We start from the raw sequence: 13110 nt of genomic DNA, 5'->3' as shown, positions 1-13110 counted from the left end.
CTTAGACCTAAAGTCCAGTGGCACATTTTAGTCATTCCCAAGCCCCAGGAATGGTTGCCCCACTCCATCTTACCCAAGCTGTGCAAAGCTGAATTGTGTATGATGGCTCTGTGGAGCACTGTCTGACCTTGTCACTGCTCACACCCTCACACAGGATGGCTCGCAATGCCAACGAGAGCACGGCAGATGGGGATGATAACAACTTCATTTTCAGCTGGAAAATGTTCACCAGCTGGGACTACCTCATTGGCAACCCAGAGACAGCAGACAACAAGTTTGCATCCATCACCACCAGCTTCAAGGTACACCTAACTGTCCTCTGCCTGCTCCTGGAGACACTGCCAGCACCTACCAATGGCAGAGATTTAAGGGGAAATCTGGATACCCACTCAGCATCTCTCCAAAGGAACAGGGCATGGTGCTGATCCATGGCAGCTCCAGCTTCTGTGACCCGCATTCCCTAACTCCCTTTTTTTGGCCTTTAAAAGAATTTGTATTAATTATGAGTGTAGTTCCCCTGGGATATCTCAGGCTCTTTGCCATTTGATGCCTCTATGGAGGTTAGTTTGAATTTAACCAAAACTGCCAAGTTGGATCTAGCCAGAATAGAAGAAGATTGAATTTCATAGGGTGAAAAACCTTGTGATGTCACCTCATGCATGGTGGTACAAGATATCCATCCCAATTTCTTAGGCACCCCTCCTGGTTTTTTCAGGAGTCCATTGTAGATGAGCAAGAAAGCAACAAGGATGAGAATATCCACCTGAGGAGGTTCCTGCGGGTTTTGGCCAATGTCCTCATCATATGCTGCTTGTGTGGGAGTGGCTACCTCATTTATTTTGTGGTGAAACGCTCCCAGACATTTTCCAAAATGCAAAACGTTGGATGGTATGAAAGAAATGAGGTAAGGAAACTTTGCTTCCAGTTTTCTTTTAGGATAATTTCCTTTGGACATCAGCAAATTAATTGTCACAGATTGAGGACAGCATCCAAGGCAGGGGGATTCCCTAGCAGGGCCCAGGAATGCCCTTCAGTACCTTTGCACTGGTTGTAGCTGCAATGCACATCGATCTCCCTGAAAGTTCCTAGGGCAAATTAACAACTACTGCAGAGAAGGGAAAATACTCTTATAATAAATCACTAGAAAAGTCAATGCTTTTCAGCACTTCCAATACCAATCACCATCTTAAGAATCAAGTTGCATCATGACACTCCCAAACTCTGTTGTACTAGAAAGCTCTCTGGGTGTTAGAAATGTTTGTAATCAGACTTAACTCTAAAATCAAATCTTTGTCATTCACCTTGAATAATGGGAATAAAACTTTAGAACCTGCAAAAAAATATCAACTGTCAAAGTTTCCCTTGTCTGATTTTGGAATGAGAAGTTCAAATCTTTAAGCTCTTCACATACAGCAAAAATATTTCAACCTATGCAAAGGTTTAATTTCAATGTCTACTACATTAACATGTATTTATATATCAAAGCCAAATTAAATCCAAAGCCATGCATTTTTAAAATTCATTCAGAAAACTTTAGAAAGACAGCACTTGCTTACCAAATGCTTTATCACAATAGATTTTTACCAAAGAAAAAAAATCTTATTAAAAAAACTTTAATGTCTGAGCTTTTCCTGGTGATAACGTGAGATCTGAACAAATATAGTGCTGGGTACTGTTACTTCTCCTGGAAAGAAAAGTACAAAGAGGAGTCAGAGACTACCTGCACCTGTACAGATGCAGGCCATGGGCCCAAAAGGCTATAAAAAAATTTAAAGCCTTTAAGTCATGCCTGAGCTAACCTTAACTGGCCAATGACCTCGTTGACTACAGTACAACTTAGTGTCTGGCATCATAAAGAGGCACAAAGATATCACTGGGACACATTTTCTTGAGCTGCAAAACTGAGATCTTGACGTGCTTCTGCTCAAGTCTGTAAATGCCTTCTGCAAAAGCAAAGGTGCTGAACGTGGAAAATAAACATTAGCATTGACTAATTATCTTTATGCACACAAGCCAAGTCTTGCGCTTCCTCTGAAACTAAAATAAGAACCTTGGAGCTGATGCAAGCAATACTGCAAGGTACTTGAGGAACCTAAATATTCATGAGTCTGGACTGACAGGGAGCAAATTCTTTGGAGCTCATCCCTTTGAGATAAGAGCAAAAATGCTCCTGCAAGAGCAAGTCTTGCAGCCCGGCCCTGAAGTCTGACGCTGTGCTGCCTGCACGCTGAGCGAAGGCAGAAGCTGAGGTTGCTTTGACTCCCTCCCCTTTATAAATCCTTCAGAAATATTCAACCAGTTGCCAGCAACTCCTGCTCTGCCCAAAGTAAGATAGTCACTGTTGTTACTATGAGCAGTTATCTCATTTTCCTCATGTGGCAGGTTGAAATTGTGATGTCCTTGCTGGGCATGTTTTGCCCTCCGCTGTTTGAGACCATCGCTGCCCTAGAAAATTACCATCCCCGCATCGGGCTGAAGTGGCAGCTGGGGCGGATCTTCGCGCTCTTCCTGGGAAACCTCTACACGTTTTTGTTGGCCTTGATGGATGATGTCAATGAAAAAGTAAGAGCTGAGCCAAAAAGCCACGGTCAAATATCATTTCCCAGAGCTGAGGGTGAACATACTCTGTCCTCACAGCCAGCAGGGACAATCACCCCTTCTGCAGCAGGTGCTTGCTCTGTCCCCAGTCCTCTTGGGCAGTGCCCCAGGGAGACTCACCAAGCAGAGTCCCTGGCTTCTCTTTACAGACCTGAAAAGAGCATAGTTGTTGTCTTCCTATAATCACAGCATGTTAGGGCAATTCCATTTTTTTTTCTCCATCTGACATTGTTTGCAATTTCTATTACAGCACACCCTGAGGATACAATTTATAATCCTCTTCCCCTGCCTCCCCTCTTTAACATTATCCTGGTAGCATGTTGTGGGCAGATAACTGCAGGAAAGGATAAATGTCTAACTTATCCACAGAAAAAATTACTCTGTTTTAAATGGGGAAGAATTAGAAGAACCAGGGCGGTTGGCTCTGCCCTGAAAAATTATGAATAATGTGGAGGAGGAGGACTGGGTGAAGGCTACATCTGCATACAGGAGTCTTGAAGGAAGTCTGACTCCTCCATGTGCAGGGAGCATGCTGCTTGTTCCCCAAAAACTCATGAAGACTTGACCCACTCTCAGCTGTTCCCCTGCTCCAGGCAAAAGAGGAGTTTCTGTGCTACTGCCAGCACTGGGACTCCACTGTGAACAGGTATTTGTACACGGGGTGGTAACTGCTAAGGAGCAGGATTCTTCAAGCACCTCCATGTTTTCTATTTTCTGATGGTTTTGTCTGGGGGGCTGTGGGTGTGTCTGTTCATTGCAGCTGGCAGAAGAGGATGTGGTAAAAAACATCACTCACTGGACACTGCTTGGTCACCACAACTCGTCTGCAGGGAATGACAGCGCTGTCACCCCCGCTCCCCTTGACCCTGCAGACGTGCCCAGGGGACCCTGCTGGGAGACAACTGTTGGCATCGTAAGAAATCCATTTTGTAGCAAGCCTCTGTGTTGGTTTGGGATGGTTCATTCACATTTTTTCCATTGATGCCTTTAACATTTCCAGGCTTGAAGTGTTCCTCACAAAGAGCAGGTCTTTCCCCCACTCTCAGGCAGCATCACCAAGGCAATACCGGCCCTTTGCCATGGTTCTCAAGCCATGGTGGTGAAATCCTCAGCTGGAAGCAGCCAGGGCATGCACAGCTCTGAGGCACAAAAGGCCAGGCAGTCTGCAGCCACACCTGCACCATGTTCTTGTTCAGATCTTGCTCACATCTCCTTTCTCTACACTTACACCCAGCTCTTGTTTACAACTGAACAATTTTCTTAGGAGTCCACATGAAAGTCAGGAGGCTGAGCCATACCAGAGCAATGCACAATCAAACCAACTGAGGGCATAAGTATATTTTACAGTAGCACTCCTGCAGCATTAGCATTCTGCTCCCACTTTCTGTGCTGCCACAGCATGCAGTGCAGTCAATAATGCCAGCAGCAGCTATCAGATCTAAAAGCTGTAACAGAGCTCGTAGCTCCCAAGCACAGAGGTAAAGCTTAGGCACTGCACAGTTTGAAAACAGGCATGGAGTTTGCTCATGGCATGCTTTCCTGAAGATTGCTGTCATATAGAGACAAATAGCTTAATAAAAAATACAGTCCTGAATGTGCTACTGAAATTATAGGAGTTAAATGGGTTTTTTCCTTCTTTTAAATTGCAGGAGTTCGTGAGGCTCACTGTGTCTGATATCCTGGTGACCTACATAACCATTCTGGTGGGAGATTTCATCCGAGCTTGCTTTGTCAGATTTGTGAATTACTGTTGGTGCTGGGACCTAGAGGCTGGATTTGTAAGTATCTTATAGCCCAGTCAGTATCTTATAGCCAAGAAGATAAAAGTAATGTAGGGCCATTTGGTCAAACACTACAAATGACTTTGTTTTGAATGCTTCCAGAGGCCGTCTGATCTTGCTGCATAATTGGTATCCATAGTCTGCTTCACTTTTCTGGGTCAATCAGCTTCATCCCAGTAAGAACTCTACAAAAATGCAGTTCTCCTCCCCATCTCAGAACTTTAGGACATGAAGCTGACTTAAGAAAGAAATAATATGGTGTTCATTCAGTTGCTAAACCCCGAAACCTTGGGCTCTTCTATATCCCCTTTCAAAGCCCCAGACCTTCCCGTTCATTGGCCACTGTGTAGGCAGGAACCTGCTTTTCTCACAGCAGTGTCTCCTGATTGCTCCTGGAAACTTCTGCTCCAGAAGCTCTAGAAGCTCCAGGTTGCTCCTGGTGTTTCTTCTGCTGCAGTGGAACAAAGAACACTTCCTTCCCCTCTCATGTGCATGTAACACACAACAGCGCTGGACTCTGGTATTCATAAAGGCTGCATTACCAAACAGTCAGTACTGGAGCTGCACAAAATACCAAATCAAATAATGGGGGGGATGGAGGGAAGTCCATTGCTTCACAGGAGAGGAAACAAAAGCAGATGGATTCAGGGATGAAAATGCCTTGCAAGCTTACAAGCAGATCAGCGCACCCACTGCCTAGCTGCCATAGTGGGAGGGTTCCCAGGAGTGGTTTGGAGAAGAGCAAGAAGGAGGGCTTTGGTCCAGGAAGAGCAGGCAGGGCACAACAGGCATTTTGCTGCTTGTGCAGCTCTGTGTTTCTTCTGAGGGAGGCAGAGGACATTTCCCAGGGTGGCCTAGGAGGGTCCCCCCAGCAGCCAAGCAGCATGAAATTACTTCCATTGCTTGTGCAAAGATGGTTTGCTGATGGCCAACTAACACAACCCGGCCAGGGACAGCAGCACAATTTTCTGTGTGTTTTTCTAATGCAGATAATGAATAAGCTTCTTGTTTAACCCAGCCTTCTCACCTAGGAATACTCAAGGCAAAGGACAGCAGACACTGAAAGTAGGGTTATTTTCATGCGAAAAGGAAGCCAATATTAACTTCTAGCTGAAGATTTAAAGTAGAAACGGACCAGAATCAAAAGAACAAAAAAAACCCCAGTGTTTACAGCCATCCCTTCCCAAAGGTGTGAGCAGTCAGCAAAGCAAGACTCTGACTAGACTCCCCTTAAGTTTTCATCATAAAGCACAAACATCTTCAACTTTATGAATTGCTGACAGTATTAATAAATGCAAATGGCATAAAAAACAGACATACTACATAGGATTCCAAAGATATAAGAGCATCACTTACCATTTCTTAGAATTCTGTTTCCTGCATTGCAGTTTAAAAAAAAATAGCTTTTTTTCAAGAAAACATAACGTGAAAATCTTTACACAAAATTTCATCTGCCAAAAATCACCTAAGTTTTGTGCACACAAAAGTAGATATATATATAGAAGAAGTAGCTTCATCATAGGCAAATCTAACAAAATAATAATTTATAAAGCAACAAATACTGCCAGTAGAAAAGACCAGCCTGTTCTGGACCTGCCACCATTAGCACCCACATCAGATAGCTAAAATAACTAAAATACTGCTTTATATGGAGCAATATATCTGCTAGCACAGAGTAAAATGCCACCTAATACCCATCAGGTCATATATTCCCTTGTATTTCTCTCCCTTTTCCCTGCGTTTCTGCTCTTCAGCAGCTTGAACCCAGGGACACGGACATAATCCAGCATAGCATTTGCCTTCCAGCTCATAATTATCACTGCTTCAAGATTCAATATTTTACCAGGGTGGAACTGTAAATCCATGACCAGGCACCAGCTGGAGTTTAAACGTGGTCCCGTGCCATGCTCACAGCTGGTGTCATATTAGCAGGGAGCGAGAAACACAGAGCACTCTAAGCACCGCCATCGATCTTGGCAGCTTTCTGGAAGCCAAGACAGAAGCAGCAGTAGCTCCAGTTCTGCTTTCCCCTCCCTGCTGCTGCTCATTCAGACAGTGTGCACAGGCAGTGTGCAGCAGGAGCCCTCCCAGGAAGCCCTGCTTGCCAGCTTTGAATAAGCATCATGCACCCAGCAGAAACCCAGCAGGTACCTCCAGCAACAGCACACTCTCCTTTCTTTCCCCACACAGCCATCCTATGCAGAGTTTGACATTAGCGGCAACGTTTTGGGTCTGGTGTTCAACCAGGGAATGATTTGGTAAGATATTTCCTTTTATTTTATTTTTCATGTTATTGAGAAAACCTGTTAGTGGAGTTAGAGAGCTTCCAAGCCAACTAGATAAACCTCTGGGTTCTGTTTTTTCTGATTTGCTTTCTGTGCTTAACTACAAAAGCGCGTTTCTACTCTGGTTACATTCACCTAACATTTTCCAAGCCATCTCCAAGAAATTTTTGTCACAAACTGAAAAACTTTGCAACCCCTGAGCAGTCTGAGGCCTTGCTGCCCTCAGTGAGGGGGCCCATACCACAACCATGGGTGCAGGTGACTTCTGCTGTGGGAACACATGGGTAGCACCTATCAGCCCGCTCAGCCTTTGTTTGTGAACAAACTTGTCACCACACAAACACCTCCTTTTCTGTTCTTGAAAAGGGTAAACCTTCCAGTCTGTCAAAAAACAGCTCCTGTCCTTCTCTTTTCCTTTTCAGGATGGGATCCTTTTACGCCCCAGGGCTCGTGGGTATAAACGTGCTGCGCTTATTAACCTCCATGTATTTTCAGTGCTGGGCTGTCATGAGCAGCAATGTCCCTCATGCAAGAGTCTTCAAAGCATCCAAGTCTAACAATTTTTACATGGGATTGCTGCTGCTGATCCTCTTCCTCAGCCTCCTGCCTGTGGCTTACACCATCATGTCCCTGCCTCCCTCCTTTGACTGTGGACCTTTCAGGTACTGCCAAAACACCAAAAAGGATGTTTTTGTTCTGTGGTACACGGGAAGAAAATTTTCATTTTTGCTTTCATGTTTTGAAAGCAAAATTCTCATATTTTCATGAAATTAGAAGGACGGAACTCCAGCAGAGATGGAGTCTCAGTCCCAGAAAAAAATCCCCAAAAAACCCAACTGGAGTGTTCCAGAGGCTCTTTGGAACATTGAGGAAACAAAATGAGTCCAAAGGATGTATTTTATATGTTGACTTTAGTTGGCAAATAGCAGGAAATGGATAGGGGTGAGCCTGTAAAATTACTGCCTCTTTTTTCCCTTCTTCTTTGGTGTTTGGGGTTTTTTTAAATGTTGTGGGAATTTTTTTTTGTCTTTCAATTAGGACAGAACCAGCACTGCACAGAGCATTCAGTGGACTGGATTAACGTGCCAATAAAGTCTAATTTGATTGAATAACGCCATTTCCTGGGCTTGCTGAATCTGACTCAGCAAGGAGCCAGCTTGGAACAAATTGTTCTTGTAGATGTTTTGGGTTATCTGCTTGCTGACGGAGAATGACATCAGAAAGCTCAAAGGCTCAGGGGAAAGGCAAGAGACCAAAATACCCTCAGTTCCCTAACAAGGACAGGTGTCAACGAGTAATGTCAGAAGATCTGACAAGTAACTTGTTGCACGCACGCTATCATTGGGAGATGACTAATGTGCAATGTGAAAGAGCTATTTCAATTCCCAATCAACCCTTCAAAAGCCACTCAGCCTGATTCAGACCCTTGGCAGCTCGACTGAAAGCTCAGCTCTCCTGAGCTCCTGGCAGTTGATGAGGTTGGGATGCTGTTTATCCAAGTTTTCTTTATTGGCTCTCAACATTAAGATAGAGAGTCCAACACCTTCCTGATGGGAATTCTGCAAGCTCCCAGGAAGCACTAAGCCTAAATGGGAGGAATAGCCCTGATGGTGTTGAATTCCCAGACCCAGAGATGCTGGGGAGAGAAGAAGGTCAATTATATAATCCAGCCCTTTTCAGATTTGTTCTTCTTTCATACAGAATACTCTCATCTGCTTTATCAATCCCATTTGAAATTACTCTTTCACTGAGTCTCCTATTAAGCAATAATCACAGCTTTCTATTTTTGTCATTACTTAGCAGCTCTTCAAGTTGGCTCATTATTTCAGAAAGCTGGAATTTGCATATGGAAAGTCATCCCTACCATGAAAAGGCAAAACTTAACAAGATATTCATCAGAAATATGTAGTTACTGCAGTCTGTAGGGTTTTATCTATTTCAGAGGGGTAAATAGTCAGGACTCATAAAGGAGTCAAGCATGGAAATAAATGTATTGACTCCAGGAGCAAGTTGGCCTAGCAAAGATTAATTGTATAGTCAATGAGGAGACAGAGTGAGGGAATGAATGAACCAATAGATAATTTCAAATAAAGGCATTTTAAACTCCTTTGTGGCCTTCAGCAAGCTGATCTTCATCGAAAGAGAGGTGAAGCATCTTGCTTAGCACCATGAGACTGGGGCATTTTGTCCCTCCAAAGGATACCTACACTCCTTAACTGGCTGTTTGTCTTCCTAGTGGAAAGAAAAGGATGTATGATGTCATTCAAGAGACCATCGAGCTCGATTTTCCACTTTTTGTTGCCAAGATCTTCAGCTATTTGGCAAATCCAGGACTGATCATACCTGCAATTCTGCTCATGGTGTAAGTTTTCATTGCAATATTACATGCCTGGCTTGGGGGAGAAGGTTGGGAAAAAAATTCTGGTATATTAGTCAGGTCTAAACACAGGTTCTGCTGAGATAACAGCGTGGATTAGAGCAGACACATACTACCTACCCCCTTTGCCTTTGCCTAACCCAATTTCCCAAAATTTAATTACCTGACCCAATTAAACACAACTTGGTGGATGAAATGCATTGCTGACAGAGGCCTTGTAGATATCTAAGCTGTCACAGCTTCCATATGAAAAATTTTCTGTAGCCAGCAGGAAATAAATGGTCAGTCTCAGCCTGGCGCCTTTTGGAGAAGCAATTTCTGTCACAGCTGGTGGTATTTAGAGCACAGCCAAGACAGGGCATTCAAAAATTACATGTTCCAAAAATATGCAGAGTTGTGAGCTTTGTTTGGGTTTGGGGGGTTTTACTTCTTCATTTTCCAAGTAATACATCTGGTATTTGTTTTAGTGCCGTTTGATCATTTCAGCTTTGAAATCAAACTTAAATCCCCAGCACCTTCAGCAGTATTAGGATTAGCTCTCCTTTTATTTGAAAATATATTTTTGGCACTGTTCTTGAAGCTTTACAAAGTTATCAAAATGAGTAGGAGGGCTGTGGCCAAATTCTGTAGGCAGTTCTGAGCACTTCAGACTTATCTATGGGAAATGGGGACAGAGCTGGGGAGCCTGATACATACAGAGATTCCTGTTCTGACTCTTTCTGGGCTATCCACACATTGGAGATGAGCCTCTGGGCTGATCCTTGGGCACTGTGATGCTTCATCCTGCATAGCTACACTGAAGGTAATGCCATTAAATTGTGTCCAATACTAGTTCCATACAAAGTTTCTTATACAAACAACCTGAGAAAAATCCTAAATAAACTGAAAGTGACATGTCATCCCTCTACCTACCTCAAACTACTTGCTCTTTTTAACTCCTAAAGGATGGTCAGGTACTGTAAATTCTGCAGACAGATCCTACACCTGTACAGACTAGATCAGATCTGTGCAGGAGACAAGAAGTCTCACAGCACACCCCAGCGTGGCCAAGCATAGATTGAATTAGAAACTCTGGTCCTGTGGGCTTCACAGCAGCACTGGCAGGTGCTACTGCAAACACAAAATGGAGACTGCAGAACACCCCAAATGGCCACCTTAACAAAAGGGCTGCAGGCAATGTTTCTGAGGTTTTGATGCAACCCTGAAAAAAGCTGATGGGAGAGAGCAATACCTTTGAAAACAATGTTTTTTTCTTTCCAGTCACAATCTCCCGCCCTTTCCTCCACTGACAGCTGGGAAAAGTAACAGCACAAATTCAGTTTATTTGTTGAAGAGACACCTTTTATCACAACTCCCCAGTGCTGGCTATTCCCTCACCACAGCTTTACCATCAGTCCAACTCTCCTCAAGACACAGTTTTGTCTCTGCCCCGACTCCCCTCTGAGAACTGAGAGGTGCCTTATGCCCATTTTACCCAAAACATCCTCACTTTCCAGCCAGATACGCTGCCTGTATGGCCTGTATGTATTACACACTTTTATTTCCAGCTGTTCAGCTCCCAGGAGAGTCACAGCCCTAAAGAAGTGGCTTCCCCCATGGTGCCTGGACCAGTCAGACCCATGTCCCCTTGGCAGCAGCTCTCACATGCCCTGAGAGCACTGGGTGCCTTGCAGAGGCATTGATTGTTATCTACGTGCTCTCCTTGCCTGTGATAATCCCAGACAAAATCACAGTGAACAAACAAGGTTGTGTCTTAAGGCTTTGGCCCTTTTCTCTCCTCCTTTTCAGTCAAGTGCCCAATTTCGTGCCTTGTCTCTGAAAATCTTCAACTTCTCCTATGGTGCTGACAGGCAGACAGGGTTAAGCTGGAACTAGTCCTTGTGATGAACCCCATCCAGTTTGCCAGGAGATTTAAACCAGGGAAATGCAAAAGCTTCATTTAGTCCTGATGAGCATGGAGTCAGAAGCTCTCAAAGCAGCAGGCAAGGCAACCTGCAATCCAGCCATACTAAAAATAGCCTCTACAAAGAGCAACAGGTGGATCATAAATGGACAGTCTGTTGATTTTGATTGCAGTCCCTCAAAAAAAATGTGTTTTCCACTTACTATGGACTGAATTAAGTAATTTTCTCTAGTCATGATAACCACTTCTCTTTTATCCAGGTGCAATCCAAAATGCATCTTCTGCTTATTTCAGTTCTTAGCTCCTGGTTCCAAACAATGATGGGGTCCAGTGAGTGACATGGATGTCAAGCTTACTGTCTTGCTTTTAACTGCTCAAGGACAAGGGAAATAGGAAATACAGAGAAAGAAGAATGAAAGATATGGTGCCCATGGGCACATCACCTAATCCCACTCAGGCAGAGAGTAGGATTTCAAGCTGTGGGCTGCAGAGCCTTCTGGCAGAAGACAGAAGCATTTTACAGTATCAAGAAGGGGGAAAAATTAAAATTCCTCTGCAGGCTAGAAAAGGACAGTGACCCACACTCTCCCCAGAACTGAGAAAGCAATACATCAAAAAAGAGGGGTGCCAGGGTGTCATGGTTTAAACCCACTTGGAAATTAGGCACTACCCAGCTACTTGCTCAACCTCTTCTCTCTCTCTCCAATCCTGGTGGAATGAGGAGGAGAATCAAAGAAAAACCTTGCAGATTGAGATAAGAGTAATTCAATAATCAAAACCAAAGTAAAATATAATAATAATGGTAAATGATAATAATAAGGGAAAAATAAGTGTCACACAATACAGTTGCTCACCACCACTGGCTGATGCCAGAGCCCCCCTTGCCAAAACCAGACCAGCCCCTGTTAAAGGTAACTCCCCTCTATTTATACACCAGGCATGACGTTCTATGATGTGGAATATCCCTTTGGTCAGTTCAGGTCACCTGTCCCACCTATGCCCTGTCCCAGTTTCTTTTGTGTCACTGGCAGAGCTTGAGACAAAAACAAAGGTCCTTGCTCAACTTAGGATAAACAAGAATTAGCAAAACGAAAATATTAGTGTGTTATCAACATGATTCTTATTCACAGCTCTGATTACAAAGTAGTATTCTCTAGACAATGAGCTTGATAACATAAAAGAAATAAAACCATCACACCTTTACAGAAGAACAAAAAGAAAAACAATTTCCAAGAGGATTTGCAGGACAGAGAGCCTAGATTACCAAGACTGAGTTTTGGGTTAATGTTAGACAAAAAGAAGCTAATGTGTTTCCTCTAAACAGACCCCCTAAATAGCCTCAAGAAAGGCAATCCTAAGCACCACTTCCTGATCTTCCACCTGGAAACCCTCAAGGTGCCTTGCTGGGCTTAGGACCAGGCACTCAATTGATGAAATCCTTGAGTGTGGTTTGAGTTTGATGAACCTGGGCTGGAGCAACACACATAGGTTTTGAACTTTCTGGAAACCATTTTTCTTTCCCTACCTTTGTTTTCCTTCTATAAGAGAATTTTCTACTTTATTTAAAAAAAAAAAAAAAAACCACAAAAAAAAAACCAAACCAAAACAACTATAGCAGTGAACTGAATGGCTGGTACTTTTCCTGGAAATGGCTTGGACCCCCTGAGCAGATGATGGTGATAACTCCACAAAAGCAGGAGGGGACTATTTTTTACCACCAAGATATTACTGGCTGGTGAGTGTCAGAGGTGGCAAGACAGGCCCAGACACCTGGGCATGTTCTAAAGCACAGCCTCCCTGTGTGCCAGAGGCTGGCAGACAGCATGCCCTCTCCCATCCCCACTGGCCTCTCAGTTCCCTCCAGCTTGGCTCAGTTTTCCCCTGGCTTTGGTGTGCCCTTTTTGGAGAAGAGAGGATCAAAACAAAAGCCCATGGCTCTGCTCCAACCCGGCTTCAACCTTGCTCCCTTCCAGGGATAGAGAATGCACCTGGTCCTGGAAAAGGGGGAAGGACGACTGTTCCTTGAGCACTGCTTTTCAGGAGAGGTGTCAAGGCCCTATTCTACCACTATTTCCCTGGTTTTCCAGTTTTTCCTGAGGTCCCTGTGTTATGTGGTGGCAGTTCCATCTCAAGGCTGGTGCCTGGTTTCCCCAAGGTTGGTGCAAA

General features: G+C 44.0%; 2 protein-coding genes across 2 annotated transcripts in view; one reads left to right on the top strand and one right to left on the bottom strand.

Moving 5' to 3' along the window:
- MYRIP (myosin VIIA and Rab interacting protein) overlaps positions 1–13110 on the bottom strand; it is a 353883-nt gene that overhangs the window by 328926 nt on the left and 11847 nt on the right. The window lies entirely within an intron of this gene.
- Positions 1–13110, top strand: part of TMC2 (transmembrane channel like 2) — a 36042-nt gene that overhangs the window by 19617 nt on the left and 3315 nt on the right. The window contains exons 10-17 of the mRNA XM_074538387.1: positions 155–302; positions 716–904; positions 2383–2562; positions 3359–3511; positions 4248–4376; positions 6570–6637; positions 7087–7326; positions 8901–9026. Of these exons, the coding sequence (XP_074394488.1) occupies positions 155–302; positions 716–904; positions 2383–2562; positions 3359–3511; positions 4248–4376; positions 6570–6637; positions 7087–7326; positions 8901–9026 (1233 nt within the window). The remainder of the gene's footprint in view (positions 1–154; positions 303–715; positions 905–2382; positions 2563–3358; positions 3512–4247; positions 4377–6569; positions 6638–7086; positions 7327–8900; positions 9027–13110) is intronic.

The sequence above is a fragment of the Zonotrichia albicollis genome, chromosome 1 (genome assembly GCF_047830755.1).
Source record: "Zonotrichia albicollis isolate bZonAlb1 chromosome 1, bZonAlb1.hap1, whole genome shotgun sequence".
Lineage (NCBI taxonomy): Eukaryota > Metazoa > Chordata > Aves > Passeriformes > Passerellidae > Zonotrichia > Zonotrichia albicollis.
Note: the sequence above shows the minus strand (reverse complement) of the source record. Positions and strands in the feature narration are given on the sequence as shown.